Here is a 16,206-nt window from a genome sequence, read left to right on the forward strand (position 1 = left end):
CTGCTGGGCCTCCCAGGCTCAGAAGTACGAACCAGAAGCTTGCACAGAGCGTGGGCTCCCTGGATGAGGCTCTGGTGTGCCACGGCCACGGCCCGGAGGGTGCCAATTCACTGTGGCGAGCAGACCGAGCTGGAGGACGCAACCCGACCCCTGCTCATCCAGGTGGTCAGCTGGGTGGGCATGCCGAAGGGGAGGGGCGCAGTGCTCCAACACGTCCCCACAGCCCCTTCCTTAGACCTCCTGGAATGATCAGGCAACATCAGAAGGGGCCTCTGAGATCACCTCTTTTTACAGATGGGAATCTGAGGCCAGAGAGAGGAAGAGGAGGAGATGAGGGCTCCTGTCCCAAAGCGCCTGCCAGGCCCTCCCCTCAGGCCACATCTCATCCCACCTCACAACAACCCTACGGAGATAGGTCTCCTCAGCTCCATTTCAGAGATGGAAAAACTGATTTGTCCAAGTCGTGAACACAGACGCCAACCCAAGACTATCTGGCTGCACAGCCAGAGACTGAGCCAAGAACACCAGCAAACCGAGGGCCAGTTAGCCTTCCGAATTTCCATTCCGTACTCCCGGCCACCTATGGACTAGGCCCCACAACACAGTCTCACTGCCAAAAGCAAAGCCACCAGCGGCCAGCTGTGCCTCTCTAAGCCCCAGGCCTGTCTCGTCCTGAGAGTCACCCAGACAGTGGCCCCTCAGAAAGGGCCAGCCCTGGCTGGTGGTCCTATCCCCGTAGGCCCCAGATCCTCCCGGTACCGGCCCCCAGCACAGCGAGGGGGGAGGCAGGCGTGGGACCCGGGAGGTGGCTGCAGCGGTGCCCTGGCCGGTGCAACGCTCCATACCTGCAATGTTCTCCTGCTTGGGGCAGATGCCTTTCGTGGGCGAGACCAGGTGGTCATCTTCGTCGGGGGTGACCTGGATCCCGATCTCCACCGGCTCGGACACTTTCCTGAGCTCGGAGCGCGAAGAGGGCGGCGGGCTGCCCTTGTCCAGGCCTTTGTCATAGCAAGCACCCAGGCTGCCGCCACACTGTTTCTTCTTGTGCTCTATAAAAACCAGGATGTCCCCCAGGGGGAAGTTCATCTGACACTGTCCACAGGTGAGCAGGTCAGGGTCGGGGCCACCCACCATCAGCCCCAGGCTGCTGGGCTCCTCTATTTCCAGACCCTCGTCTTCCTCGAGGATGGCGGCCTCCACATGGTCAGCCTCTGCTGGAAGAGAGAGAGGAGAGGGGGGTAGAGAAGACAGAGATGGGCTTAGGCAATCACAGGCACCCCTCGGCCATCCCAACCCTTCCCCACCAAGAGGGGGCCCCTCCGCTGCAGGATACTAGAGTTCACCAAGTCCGTGCATGACCCCTGGAAGCCACAGATGGGCAAACTGAGGCCCCAGGAGCAACTCCGCAGCTCCCGTTTGTTGCTTAACTTACTGCTGAACTGACTGCTTTGTAGTTTATTTGCTGTCGATTCCCCCCCTCCCTGCACCCCCCCCCCACGACATAGCATGTAAACACATACACGTGCGCGTGCACAGAACACCCATCCCGCTTTCACAAGAGGCTCAGTGTCACGAGTCCAGTGCTTCAAGCTAGAGACGAGTCTTTCCCACTTTACATCCTCTGAGAATCACCCGGGGAGCTCCGAACACCCCCCCCCCCCACACACACACACACACACATACACACAGTGCTCAGACGGCAGCCCAGACCAGTTACAGGGAGATCCAAAAGTCAGATTGTCTTTTTGTTTTTTTAAGACTCCTCAGGTGATTCCAGTGGGCAGCCGGTGAGAGTGAGAGCTTCCAGCCGGTTCCCCCTGCCTGGGCTGGCTCGGCCGCCCCTCCCCCCTTCCCTTCCAGCGTTCATTCATGTCCTCCCCATTCATGGGAGCCTTGCTTGTATTCCTCTACCTCAGACCTGGCTGCACCCCAGACAAGAAAGCAGAACCCCAGACGGGCGTCAGGCAGCCAGTCCTTAGGAGAGAAAGAAGCCCGCATGCTCAGAAAGCAACAAGTGAGTGTTGGTTCAAAAAGAAATGCTGAAGAAAAACACAATGCCGGGGAAAGGACACCGAGAGAGTCGGCTGGCTGAAAGAGGGAGCCGGCTTTCCTGCCAAACACCCTGCTCCTGGTCAGCCCTCCACCACTTTGTAGATTTCCCAACACTCATCAGCTCCCCCACTGTCCTTTCTGTTGGTTGGTTTTATTTTCACTCCCAGAAAAAGAAAAGGAAAAAAAACAAAAAACAAAAAAAAAACTGTTCAGGCTCCAAATGCATTTCTTGGCAGATGACAAGCCACACTTTCAATGGGCTGTACATTTTCACGTTTCTTTAGCAGCAGATATATTTCCTTTTTTTTTTTTTTTTTTGTAGGGGACATAGGACCCAAATATTTTGAAGCCAATAAATGCCTCAAAAAGCAGCAACACCCAGGGGGAAAACTGGAGGGCTCGGCAGCCGAAAGTGTCATAAATAAGGGAAGCGGGCAACGAGGTTGCACACTCCCTCGGGGTCTGAGCAAACTTGGGTTGTAATTTTTCAGGAGCCAACGACTTAGTCATAAAGACAGAGCAAGTGTTGGGGTCCTCAGAAAAGCCAAGGGACAGCCAGAGGTCTGCGACCCGAGGAGGCAGGTAAATTTTCAGTTGTATGGTATTTAGTGAGGGATGATGAAAACCACAGAGGAACAGAGAGAAGGAATGGAAGGGAGGAAAACACATTCCGTGGCAGTGAAGTTACTGACGGGCCAGAGCCAAAGAACAGATAATTTAAGGAAAAAATTCTGTGGCATCTTCTATCCTCCATATAAATCACTGTTCTGTATTTTCTAAACACAGCTTCTTCAGGGCCTGTGAGAGTCCACGGGTGATGCTGAATCTAGAACGGGCAGTGTAATCCACAGAACATGGTCGAACCCGCGTGGACAGGTTGATACGCAGGTGTTGCTGGGAAGGGAAGTTACGATTTGAGATCCTGCCTGTGGTTACAGAAAAACAGACAGATTCCTCCGTGAATTACACGGAGACATGCATTAGACCCATGGCAGCACAAAAATACCACAAGGATGAGGAAATCCTAAATCTGTTGCCGGCATACCTCTAACACAAAGAACCTAAAAGGTAAGAGAAACAGTTTTCACCAAGCCAGCCCTGGGAACCATTAATTACACTCTAAAAAAAAAAAAAAGAAAAGAAAGAAAGAAAAGAAAAGAAAAAAGAAAGAAATCAAGAATTTACTTAAAAAGGAGTTGGATACATAATTAATTTACCAATTTATTTTATGAAAAGATGCTTTGGTATGGCTCAAATGTAATCACAACCCTCACGCCCGAACGGTGGTTGTAGGGGGGACCCAGATTCCTGCGAACGGTTTGTCAGAATGTAAAAGGTAATTATTCGGTGCTTCTTTTCCCTTTAATGATCTAACATTGAGCAATACTGTTTATATTGAAAAGCTCGCACCTTTAATTACCAATTACATATACATAATTTCAGAGCCAAAGGAGAGGGCTGTGAAAACAGTTCTTTAGAAATATAAGGATGTATTGTGCGCCATTTCTAGAGAGGGAGCTCTAATAAATGGGAGGAGGATGTCAAAATATTGTTTTGTTAAAAAAAAAAAAAGGAGAGAAGCACAAAGGAAATGAGATGAAAAGCAAAAAAAAAAAAAAAAAAAGTACAAAATGAAACAGAGCATTCCGACAGACGGGGCAAGCTCCAAGCTCCGTGGTGGGAAGGGTGGCCGGACCCGGTCCTGTCTGAACTGCCACTCGCAAGTAGGCCTGGCAACGTTGCTGCGTCACCGTCACCGAGGCGGCCACCCTTCCAGCGTGACCATCCTCGCTGAGGATCAGGAGGCGTTTCCTGCCGCTCAATAGTTTAATCTTTCTTTTCCTTGTTGTGTTTTGTTTTGCTTTTCATTAACTTTTTCAGCCCTGTCTGTCCGCTCCCCTGGGAGGAGCTCTAGAAAGCTCCAACACCTCCTCTCTGCTCCCAGGGTTTAAGCTACGTAATTTCAATTCGTCCCTTTAATTCAAAAGAAACACAGACTTCTTTCAGAATTAGCAAAGGTCAAGGAAGCCTGCCTGTCCCCAAGCTCCTGACTCTGCCTACTATCCTTTGCTAAGGACTGGGTACCAGCACTTTTTTCCTTTCTCTCTCTCTCTCAACCTCTCTCTCTCTCTCTTTTTTTTTTTTTTGGCAACATCTGGTTTTCTTTCCTTTATTTGGCTCTCTCCGCCTTTTCACTTTCCTCATGCAGCAGGCCCTGTGAATCCCCTGCACCGAGTTTGAAAGTATCCAAAATCCTTCACTGTGCTGCAGTCGTGACTCTGGGCACCGCCCCTCCCCCCAACCCCCCCCCCTGCAGCCAAGCCTCCTGGGCAGCCAGCCCTGCAGGGTGTCCCACAGAACAGCTCTGAACCCGGACTTCCCAGACCCAGGGCCCAGGGCCCAGCTAGCGGCCTCCTAGGGAGGGCCAGGGGCAAAAGAAACAAACAAATCTTCCCTCCCACTGTCAGTGTTGAAAGTCAAACTCAAAGATGACAGCTCCAAGAATGGGGTTTCCTCTCTCCAGCCCTGGGGTGTGGGGCCCTGCCGGGTGAGATACTTCCCAGGAAGGTGGCAACGTCACCCCCAAAGTTCAGGGAACAGAGTCAGCATGAACCCCTCAACTGTCAAGTTTTGGGTCGCAGGGGGTGGACCGAGACAGCTGGCTGAGTCTGGAGGCTTGTGCTCACAGCCCTCGGAGACACCCCCAAAGACGGGCTGTGGTTTCATTTCCGCCGACAGGCGGATACCAAGCCGGGTGTGTGGGGTGCGTGTGCGCGCGCGCGTGTGCGTCCCTTCTTAGAACCGTATCAACGCTGGAAGAAATAAAAGGAGAAAAAGCCACTTGGCCACGCTCAAGGAAGGGTAAAGGGAGACACGTCTGGCCCTCCGGGAACCCTCCTTTCCCTGTCCTGCGGGCACCTGGGGCCTCAGGGCCCCACACAGCTCCTTGACCCCATGCCTCTGCTGGAAGAGCCTGAGCGGCCCAAACGGTCACCCAGAGACAACAAACCACCAGGAGAGAGAAAAGACACACAACAAAAACAGCTTTTCGAATTCCCAGACCCACCCAACAAACCAGCCCCTCAGGCTGCCTTGTCCGGCAAACTCAGGCCTTAAGGAAAGGAGGCAGAGATGAGGTCCTTCCTCTGGGAGGATTTCTGCTTTCGTGAAAAGCTCCCCAACTGTCAGGCGGCTCTGGAAAATACTGCTTGCTGCTCTCACTATTATGAGCCGAATAAAGTACAGGGATTGCTAAAATGTTTGACTTATTAAGAGGAAAAACGAGTGGACACAGGGTCAGCTGTCACATTGGGGTGAGTTCTGAACTACGAAATCCTAAAGCTCCCAGACAAATACATATCCTGCCTCTCTCTCTCTCTCTCTCTCTCTCTCACACACACACACACACACACACACAGAGTTAATTTTCTTTTACAACAAAACCACATTTTATTTACAAGGGTAGGCCTCCTCCCAGCTGATAAACGCATTTAGAAGCAATGAAATCAGGGTTCGCAAATAATAATGGTTATTTGTTGTCAAGTAGATGGGGAAGCGCTTGAGCCTAAGACAAACTCCCCCATGCCTTAGCTCCGCTGGGAAGGAATTTGGGGCAGAAGACAGAAATGGAAAGACATCGTTAACACCGACCCGGCCAAGCAGCCAACAGGACCCCCCAGCAGCTGCAAAGGCTTAGCAGGGCCTTACCTGGCCAGTGATTTCCCCCACACGCAGGGCTCCAAGGGCCCCACCCGCCCTGGTCCATCTGTAACAACTGCCCATGCACCTGCCCTTTGGGGGATTCCAGCCAAGGGGCCGACCGCCTGCTGTCCCCAGAGTGTGTGTGCATTGCTTCACATACAGCACACAGGCCCATGTCGCCCTTACCCTGCACCGATTCAAATCCAAATCCCTAACCGCTAAGCCCCAGTCCAAGAGAAACCTATGAAGAATTATTGTCTCGGTGATGGGGGAGTGGGTAGGAGAAGGATGTGGGGGGAGGGGTGCCAGGCTCTTAAAATCGTGTGCCACCAACGTCACGGCCGCCATCATGATGTGTACGCGCGTTTACGAGAAATGTTCAGCATCTGTCCGCCAGAGCTCTGCGTCCGACTGGAGACTTGACACCTGCTTCCTACGAAGACGGAAGCCATGCTCACCAATAATCTGTGAAGGGATCTTTTCATTCTCCTCCCCGAGAACGTTCCGGGAGGGGCTGAGACTCCAGGCGGCACCGCCACCGCCACCAACACGCACACTCGACGGAGCGCAACACTTTCTGAGCTGCCATCAATTTTTAATTTATTGGATCCAAGAGAAAATAACAACCGTGGGGAGGGGAGGAAGGAGACGGGTGGATGGGAGAGAGAAGGAATCAATTCTTGGTGGAGAAAATAATCTATGACTAGATGGCGCTTAAAGGCACGACAAGAGGTTTTATGAAGTTCTCCGAACATTGGGAATAATGAAGTGCCCGGCAGAGGCAGCCGAGATAAGAGCAGAACATCACCCCAGCCAGGCATGCGTTAGGAGGAATGGCCTCACGGGGCCAGGAGGGGTTAGAACACGTCTGAGGGTGGGAGCCCCAGCCCCGTCTGCCCACCGAATTCCTGCAGCCAGCAAGGCCGAGGGCGGCCTCTGGCCCTGGGAGGACACAGCCTGGCAGGTATAAGCAGGCCGCCTGGCACAGGTGAGCTCCTTCACCTGACCCCCTGCCCTCTCGGGAGGACTGAGCAGTGCAGCCGGTCCAGGTCTCAGAGCTGCTGGCCGAGACCCTGTGCCTCTCCCAGATGCTCCAAAGGCCTCCTGTCTACCGCCCTCAAATCCGCTGTCAGGGCGGGCGCACGCGGGGGCCACCACCCCACCAGGCCCCTTCTGCTCCACACCAACCCCAGCTGGAGCCTCCAGCGAAACTGTCGCGATTTCTGGCAGCCGGGTAGGAAGACAGGGAGAAGACTGTGAAGACACTGCCTTGTTGGGCAACCCGTGGACATGACCTGGGGTCTGGCTGACGGGGCCTGCAGGGGAAGGCCTGAGTCTGGCCTGCATTCCAGGAAGGCGGGGATTCCTGTTGGGGGTACAGGAAGAATCTCAGTCACCCAGCCCTGTGACAGAGGCTGGATGGGGAGGTCTGAGGGTGGGAGGAGGACCCCCCCACATGCACACACTGCCCTACACACCCCAGCCTGGTTTCAACAACAGCTCCTTGAAAAACACCCCAACTTGCACTACAGACCATCACCCGACCTTCCCTTCCCCCCACCGCATCCACCTCTCCAGAACTCCAAAAACTGAGCTCAGGGGGCCTGGTCTCACACATTCAAAGGCAGCCAAAGAAAAAAAAAAGGGCGAAATGAATAAAGAAAACAGCGTTCAGGTGCGCTCACAGATCCTGTCCATGACTAAAAGGTTACTAATAAAAAGCCAACTCCACAAAACCAGAGAATGGAGTGACCTATGTTTTGATAAATAAAATAGTTGCTTTAAAAGAAAAAAAAAAAAAAAAGAAAGAAAGAAAAAAGATTTACCACCATAGAAACCCTTCCAAGCACGTTCAGCAGAGTCCACAGAGCTGCAAATGCCTTAAATCTGCAGAGCCACAACAGGGCTCATAATGACAGGATATAAAAGCACGCTTTGAGGCCAAATGAAGAGATTTGTTTTATTTAATGCTATGCTTTTTCAAAGGTGCTAAGCAGAAGAAAAGAAGGACCCTTACAGGACACCAGCCTGTAAGCCTTTAGCCGGAGGACATTCTCTGAGGCTGAGAGCGACAGAGGAAGGACAGAAGCCATTTTCAACATCTCCTTTCCAAGGTAGAAATTTAAACATGACCCCATGAAAAAAAAATTTTTTTTTTTCTTAGCAGCACATCCATTTCTGAAGCACACGCTAATCACAGCAACACTGGCATTCAACTTTCTCGAGTCATTTATGCGCGTTGTTTTAGTAAAGAACTCACCAGCACATTCACAAATGTATTTGTATTTCTGCAGTTCAGTGGAAGGAGGTCGTAAAAAAAAGTTGTATACAACAGAGGATTTTTTTTTTTTTTTTACTTTGAAGTTACTTAATTTTGTGTGGTCTGGGATTTCACTCTAGTAAAATAACTTGGGCTGGCTAATTCAACACCCAAGCAGATTATCAGCTCTCTTGGAGGGAAAAAAAAAAAAAAAAAAAAGAAAGAAAGAATGAATTTCTTGAATTTCAGCAACTACACAAAAGACTTGCGTGTGTCAAAATGCCGGACGCAAAGTCCCGGTGAACGCAGCACCATTAATCAAACCTCGATCTGGTGTCACTTTTGCCAGTAAAACCGATGCTGTTCCCCACCCCCCGCGCCCCCCCCCCCCCCGCACTGGCTCGTGCAGTAGACGAAAAAAGTGTGTCCCTGTGCTTTCGCGGGTCTCCAAATAGCCTGCTGTTGGCACTTTTTATACACGCCTTGGGGAAAGTACTGCTCAAAAGAGGCAATCAACAAACAGCTTTTCTTGGGGAGGGGTAGAGAAATGGGGACCAGAACACGAGCAGATCTCACTGCCTCCCTGGAAAGGAAGAGAGATCTGTGGGAAGAGGGAACGGGGTGGGGGGGGGGGGGGGCCCACAGGGCACGCAGGACCCCAGACCCGATCATTTGAGTAAATGGAGAGCACTGCGAAGCGACAAAGCCATACTCAGAGCAGCTGGGTGACATTCATTCATTCTCAGTATCTCTCTGTGCCCTCTCCCCATGAAAAAATACGTCAGTGTGCCTACAGCTAACACCACCTTCAGAGAAGGATGCTCAGCCGGCATCAGCAACTTGACCCTGTGGTGCTGGGTGCAGTCCCCAAGGAGCGTTTATTTTTGCTTGTCCTCCCAGATGTGACCCCAGCATTAAACCTGGAGTCCCAAGTCCTCAGAGAGCTTCCGCTAAAAGTAGGCCCTAACGGGACAGCCAGAGGGGCCTTCCTCTAGCCACACGGGATGCAGGAGGCCGTCCCCAAAGGTCAAGAACCCCATCTCTACCCTCCCCACATACACTGTTTTTGTCAAGCACCGTCATATCTGCAGTTCGTGTTTAGTTACAGCTCGTGAAACTCTCCCAAGTTCCAAGGTGAAGGATTGGCTATTTCTAAACTGAATTTTTTTAACGATATTCTGCAGGCCGAAGGCCACTGCCCAGCCCAAGGCTGTGAGGTGACTGTGCCACTTCATCTTGAGTTGTCAAATGAGCCGCGATATGCTCGCGACTGGCTCAATTCAAACATTGAATGAAGTAGAGAAATCTTCAGATAAATTGCTGGCCCTCCGCACTGGAGAGTGAAGCCTCTTTCTCAGCTGATGACAGCACTAGGCTTTTGTCTGACCTAATTTATTTCTCTTTCAGGTTAGAATAAAGCACTCCTTCCAGTCTCAGGGCAACCTCTTCTGCCCATATACTGAACTCAAGCACAAGACTCGGGGTTAACTGTGCTGTCTGCAGATTTCTTGAACTTGGAGAAGACATTATAGATCCAGAAACCCCGTGATCAAAAGCACATATATGCCCCAGCACTAAATTACACGTTTAGGAGAGAAAGAGTCTCATTAAGAGCCATCCATTAAGGGCACTGTTGGGGGTGAAAGGTATTAGCAACGCTGGGTCTAGCAAGCCTATACTCCTTCCAAACAAAGTTTTACACATTATTTGAGTTGGCATTTGATATCTTTGGGGAATGGTGCTATTTCCCTTAGTACAGTGGGAACATTACCTAATAAATGGAATTGAGAATCCAAGTGTTATAAAACCTGAGCTAAAAGGATTTCCATTCATCAAGCTGTTTTAGGAGCATGACTCCCAAAAGCAGTGATTCTCGACTGTTCCCCGGGTCTCTGACATACAACACAGAAATGGACAAAATGATGTATACTCTTCCCAGAGTCCCGCCCTCAATCTGATCACGGATGCCTTAAGAGCCTAATGGAATTTGCAGAAAGTCAAGACCACAGACTAATAGGGGGAAACGCACCCGTTCGAACTAACCATTCTAACTGTTTAAAAAAAAAAAAAAATCGGGAAAAGAAAAAAGAAAAAGGTCCCCCATCTGCCTAGTGAGGGCTTGTAAATCAATGCCAATAGCTTGAAAATGATTTCTCAAACTTATATTCTCATTTTTGTCCCGCTCGAATCTCTGCAGGAAAATCAATATTACAACTTCACACTTAAGACATTTTGCAGCAGCAATGCAAAGTGCTGCGGCAGCGGGTGGAAACCCACGGAAGCTCGCTCCTGGCCCATTGTAGCGAGGCGCCAAGGCATGACACGGGCACCGAGCTCCCCCTAGCTGCCAAGTGGCACCAGGCACGGCGCGGCGTTTCAGGCTTGCCATCAACCAGAAGCCAATTCAACTGAAAGTTTGTTTTGGAAAAGTATTTTATCACAACAAGCAACAGAGAATGCAAAGCAATCAGGAAGGGAGATGAAAAAGGAAAAAAGGAAAGGCTGGTCGAAGACATGCTCTAAGCTCAAAGCGTCGAGAGCTCGCTTGTGGTAAGACGCTAGAAACTGGTGCCCTCCACAGTCAGCAGCTGGCATCTGTAAACGAACCGCTCTGCGTGTTTCCATCTGACCGGAGACCTAACGCCAATAAAGCTGGCCTTCTCTTCGGTCAGGAAGCCCCCTTTGGTCCTGCACTGTGGTCAGCGAAATGTCCCGCCCCAGCCGTCTGACCCCAGCCTCCCTCCATGTTCCTAAGGCTTCACCAAAGCCACCGCATTCGCTCCGGCGCTTGAGAAATGATTCGTTTTCTGTTACGAAATATTTTGAAGGCCAGACAAAAATCGCCAAGGCCAAAGTCCGGGCAGATAGCAAGCTCCCACCCTTAAAGGAAGAAATATGCATATGTACATAATATTCAGGGAGGGAAAGAATACCCTTTAAAAATATTAAGGGTTGTTAAAATACGCTCACGGCTGTTTTCTCTCAGGTGTGAATTACAAATGAATAAAATCAGCCTGGCATAACACCTCTGATGAACACATTTTTATTCTCCCGTGGAATCAGAGCAGCTGACTTATATCACACTTCTAATGATATGGGGTTCCCTTCTGTGCAGAGTGGGAGACAAACTTCACTCCCCCTACCCGCCACCCCCCCCAAAAAAAGAGGGGCCCATGGCTGGTGAAATTTATCGGAGGCCCAATCTTGAAAGACTGTGGACAACTGGAGATACACTATACCCCAGAGAGTTAAGGTCATTGTGAAGCCAGCCACCTCCAAAACACACAGCCACAGCAAAACCCAATTTAAAAGGCAACCATGAAATTAACACAGTTAGCCTAACTTCCCGTGTCAAACCTTGGGTCTCTAGTTGTTTTGCAAAATCGTGAATTCATACAGAAAATCACTGATCTTCCAAGGAAACCTGTTGGTAGGTTGTTGAAAAATCACCTTCGCTAGGGTTGTATAATTTGCCATGGACATCTTATTTTCTCTGAAAAGCCTTGGAGCTCCTTCATGGACTGGACTGCATTTCATTCCCCCTACTCTCCCTGTCTGGCACAGGGGGCTCACAACCCTTCCCTCTGCCTGGTCAGCCACTGCCCCCTTCTTCTTCCCTCCTCACTGTTGTCACTGTGTTGTTTTGTGTTTGTTTTTATTAATAGCTGTGTCTGTCCTCCGGTTCTAAAAGCCATACCCATCTGGGTCAAATATTTTGAAACAAACCAGAAGCCCAGGTTTCCATCCCCAGCTGTCCCCCACACTGGTTTATACTTCTCTCCGTCCCTGTCTGTATATCTAACCAGCTCACTACAGAGCTCTTCTACCACCACCACCCACCCCCCCCCCCCCCCGCCCAAGATTATCTGCTATTTCTGTGCTCTTCCCGTTTCCCAGACCAGCAGTTATGCTAAGTTGCATGGTCTCTAAAGAACCACGGGCTGCCACCCCACTGAAGACACACCACATTTGGGGCAGTTCCTTTCACATTTAAAATCTAAAATGCGAACCCCGGGTCAGGGCTGTGACAGCACTCATTTTGCTGGCCAGGGCTCTCCAGCACCCTAAACCCACAACTCCTGCATCACTGTGTAGAGACACTTCCACAGGCCACACAGCCTAAACTGCATCTAATTCTTGCCATTCCCCTTTCTGCCCTCCCACCTCCCGGGGTGACACAGGACAAACAGAAAAGCCAGCTGCTTTTTGATCATAAATAGCCTTGTCTGAAAACTGGTTGGACCACTCTCTCTGCTTGACCCCCTGCACATGCCCTGAGCTCCATGTGCCCCTGAAAGGCAGGCAAGATTTCCTTCACCCCTCTTTTCCTTTGCCTCTCTCTTCTCCCTCCAGCCCTGCTCCAGTGGCAGCCAGCGGCTGTCTGTCCCCAGCACCACTCCGAGCAAGGCTGAGAGACAGAGGGGGAACAAATGAAGGATGGAAGGATGTTGCACCAGGCACGCCTCGTCCCCCACGCCCAGCTGCCACCAGTCTTCCTGACCAGGGCTTTCTCCTGTTGTCCCAGGAATGCCAGAGGAGGAGAGAGCAAAGGCAAAACAAACCTACCTGCTTCTTCCCCCCCTTAAACACAACTGCAAACACTCCCGACTCCTTTCGCTGCTTCCAGCCTGGCAATGCAGCCCTAAGACTGCTCCCCACTGCCCGAACACCCCCCCTCAACTTCCCCCTCCTCAAAACCCCTCACAATTACACAGAGGGTATGGAGGGGCAAATTGCCTCCTAGAGACATTAACCTCTGCAAATATAGACATTGTAACCACCAGTCCACCATCTAAAGGGGGTGGGGGGTGCAGAGGCATAAGCTGATGGCTACTGGCTTGGTAAAAGGACGGAATGTCAACCGGCCAAAAAGGGACCTTAATCAAACCATGCTCAAGTCTGGTTGTAAAACATTTTGTTTTAAATGCAACCAGTGAGTCTTCAATGGTGCAAAATAAAAGGGAAGTTCTGTTCCCTCCCACCAAAAACGCATCCCTCTCCCAAGGCGAACCCCGCTTTAAAATCTATTCCCCTCCCCAAAAAAACAATAATAAATCCACAAATTCTTACTAATGTATCTGCTGTAACAAAGGAGAGACGGCAGCAGCAAATGCTCCGAGCAGATGGCTCCTATGCTGGGTGTTCAGGGGAGGGGAGAGCCCCTTTATATATTTATTTATTTATTTAAATTTTTTAAAATATAACATAAATATTCGGCTCTCGGCCGCCCCGCAGCCAGTCCTCGGCTGCGGCTGGGCGCGCAGCCCTCTCCACCTCCGCGCGGGCTGCCCGGCCCCAGCCCGACGAGGTGCTCGGACGATTCCAGGAACACAACCTCTCCATGGTCTCGATGGCACCCTGAGGATGTTTTATTTCTATTGCAATTAAAAAAAAAAAAAGAAAGAAAGAAAGAAAGAAAGAAAGAAAGAAAGAAAGAAAGAAAGAAAGCAAGCAACGGCGATCTAGGTAGGCACCGCGAGAGAAAGGACCGCGGGGAGATGTTCGCGCGCCGCGGATCAGCGGCCCCGCGGGCTGCGCCGGGCCGGGATCGCTGCGAGCCGTCCTTCCCCCTGCAACTGTGCGGGCACTCGGGGCGAGCTCCCCTGCAAACACCGTACCTGGCCGGCTCGCGCTCGCTTTTTCCCCTTTCTAAATAAACCCAACTGGGGCGCTGGAAACTGCTGCGTCTCTGCCCCGCTGTCTGACTTTGCCTGCCCGGCCCCTTGCTGGAAATCCACACGATTTCAGCCGGCGGATTTCCACGGCGACCTGCCTTGTTTATTTAGAGAAGCGAGATGAAACATACTGAGATAGAAAGATGGGTAAGAGATTGATAGGTCTCTCTCCTTTTCTTTTTTCTTTTTTTTTTTTTTTTCTTTTTCCTATTTTACAAGCACATCCCTGTCTTACCAATCCTGGCTGGCAATCCTTCTTTTTCCCCGTGGCGGGGTTTTTTTCACCAGCCCCCAATCCCCCCACCTTTTTTTGGAGTGGGGGATAGAAGACAAGATCATCCCAGGAGACAGACGGAGGTGGGGAAATGGGGTGTGGGGGGGGGGGGAGGCAAGAGCCCAGCAAACAGCCGCGCAGCTGGATTCTTTTGCAAATAGCAAGAGGAGGGGAGAGAAAGGCGGCGGCGGAATGCTAGGAGCGGCGTGGCCGGCGCCCTGCCCGGCCGAGTGCAGCGACCGGGGACTCGGAGCCGCCGGCGGCCCGTAGCCCCGCATCTCCCCTAGGCCGGAGCGCACCCCGCTCTCCTCCGCCCGCGCCGTCAGAGCGGACCCACGCGCTCGCCAACTTTTCCCCACTTCCCGGCTCCCCCCTCCCCCTCCGCTCCCCCAGCCCCCTCCCCCTCCTCTCCAAACCCCGCCACCAGCGCCGCCGCCGCCACACACGCCGCTCGGAGGGGCGAGCGTCCAGCCGGGCTCCGCGTGCACACACACCTCCTCCAGCCTGCGCGCCCCCTCCCCGGCCCGGAGCCCGCTCCGCAGGCCCTCGAGCCCGAGGCGCGTCTGCCTGCGCAGCGCTCCGACTCTCGGGGCTGCAAAGAAACTTTCCTATGCCCCCCCCCGCCCCCCACCATGCTCTGGGCCGACGCAGCTGCCTCTGCGAGCCCGCGGGCGGCCCCGGCGCTCGGCCCGGCAGCGCCCGGCTCGGTGTACCCAGCCCCGGGCACCCGGAGCCCCATCCTCCGGCCCCTGGCGCGCACGCAGCGGACACTTACGGGTGATGAGCTCCCTCTGGGACAAGTGCTGCGGGTTGCCCTGTTTGCGGCGGGACATTGCCCCGGCATCTATTCTGGCATCGCCCGGAGAGCTGCACTGATGGGGGGAGCCGGGGGAGGGGGTCCGAGCCGCCGCCGCTGCCGCTGCCGCTGCCGCCGCCGCCGCCGCCGCCGCCGCCGCCGCCGCCGCTGCCGCCGCGCCTCCTCCTCTGCCCGGGTTGGTGTTTTGTGTTTTTTTTTTTCCCCCTTCCTCTCTTGCCCTCTCTTCCTCCTCCTCTTCTTCTTTATTTTGCTCTTTCTTCTATGCTGTTTTTTGCTTTGTTTGCAAAAAGAAAAAGAGAAGGAAAAAAAGAAAAGAAAAATCTCTCGATCTAAAATAGGAGAAAGAGGCAAAAAAAAAAATCTGCTGTTGCTTGCCGCGGACTGGCTGGTTTCTTTAAAAATATATTCTTTTCAAGGAAAAAAAAAATCGCTTACACTTCTTCAAACTGCTTGGCCTCCTGGACTTCCAAATGTCTTCTTGAACTTAAACCGGATTTTGCACCGGCTCCTGACACTTTCTTTCAGGGTCTGGTAGGTGGAAAGCGCACTTCTACCAGGAGGTGGGGGGGTGGGGTGGGGGGGAGGGAGAAAAATGCAAACAAATAAAAAATAAAAGAAGGGAAAAAAAGCAAAGAAAACTTGGGGACTTGTCTCGTACCCCCTCACCCCGCCCCCTCAAAAAACCCAAAGCAATGTAAAACTGCCCGGGTTCGGTTGTTTCTGGGCTTTCTGCGGGCTGCCTGTTTTTTTCTCGGAGACTGACCCTTCCGAGGCTCTGGGGGGACTCCAGGAGCGGCTCCTTCCCAGTTCACCTGGCAGGCTGGCGCCGGCCGGAGAAGCTGCCGGGTCCCCGCGAGCGCTCCCCAGCGCTCCCCTGGCGCCGCGGGCCCGGGGGGAGCGGGGCTGAGGGGCGGCTCGCCCAGTGCGCCTGGGTCGGTGCGGGCGCGGACTGGGAGCTATAGATTGCAACGTGAAGATGGCGGAGTCCGGGTTCTCTGGGAGCTCTCGGTCTCTCTATGGCTGGGGCTGCCTCTGTACAATGGGATAAAATTCAAGTTCAAGTGCGGACGTGACGTTTAATCTGCACTAGAGACAAAAAGACCCAGAGAGTCGGAGCACTGGGGGCGACTAGCGGTGGCTTTTTAACATTGTACCCTGTAAGAGAACAAGAAAGCACACACAGAGACACACGCGCGCGCGCGCGCGCACACACACACACACACACACACACACACACACACACTCGCCCGTGCGCACACTCGTCCAGGCCGGCCACACGTGCAAACAGCGTTTTTGGGCGCTCCTCTTCTCCCTATGCACCCGCAGCGCAAAAGGGGAGGGGTAGGAGGGTATTTTTAAATAAAAGAAAATCCTGTTCATCCCTCCTCCCCTCCGGGGAGCAGGACCCCCTGAGAAGGAAGGAGGA

The 16,206-nt window shown here is 52.4% G+C and overlaps 1 protein-coding gene across 4 annotated transcripts in view; it reads right to left on the minus strand.

Moving 5' to 3' along the window:
• The window catches only part of BCL11B (BCL11 transcription factor B), a 95,161-nt gene extending 79,356 nt beyond the window's left edge, over positions 1-15,805 (minus strand). For 2 of the 4 annotated variants that reach the window (XM_060620724.3, XM_060620722.3), the window contains exons 1-2: positions 14,739-15,805; positions 846-1,211 (exon numbers count right to left, since the gene is read on the minus strand). In XM_060620724.3, the coding sequence (XP_060476707.1) occupies positions 846-1,211; positions 14,739-14,796 (424 nt within the window). In that variant the 5' untranslated portion in view covers positions 14,797-15,805. Of the gene's footprint in view, positions 1-845; positions 1,215-14,738 lie in introns of all 4 variants that reach the window. The other 2 variants (XM_060620723.3, XM_060620720.3) reach the window with 1 other exon arrangement.
• Positions 15,806-16,206: the final 401 nt, after the last annotated feature.

This window comes from Panthera onca, chromosome B3, assembly GCF_046562875.1.
Source record: "Panthera onca isolate mPanOnc1 chromosome B3, mPanOnc1 haplotype 2, whole genome shotgun sequence".
Taxonomy (NCBI): domain Eukaryota; kingdom Metazoa; phylum Chordata; class Mammalia; order Carnivora; family Felidae; genus Panthera; species Panthera onca.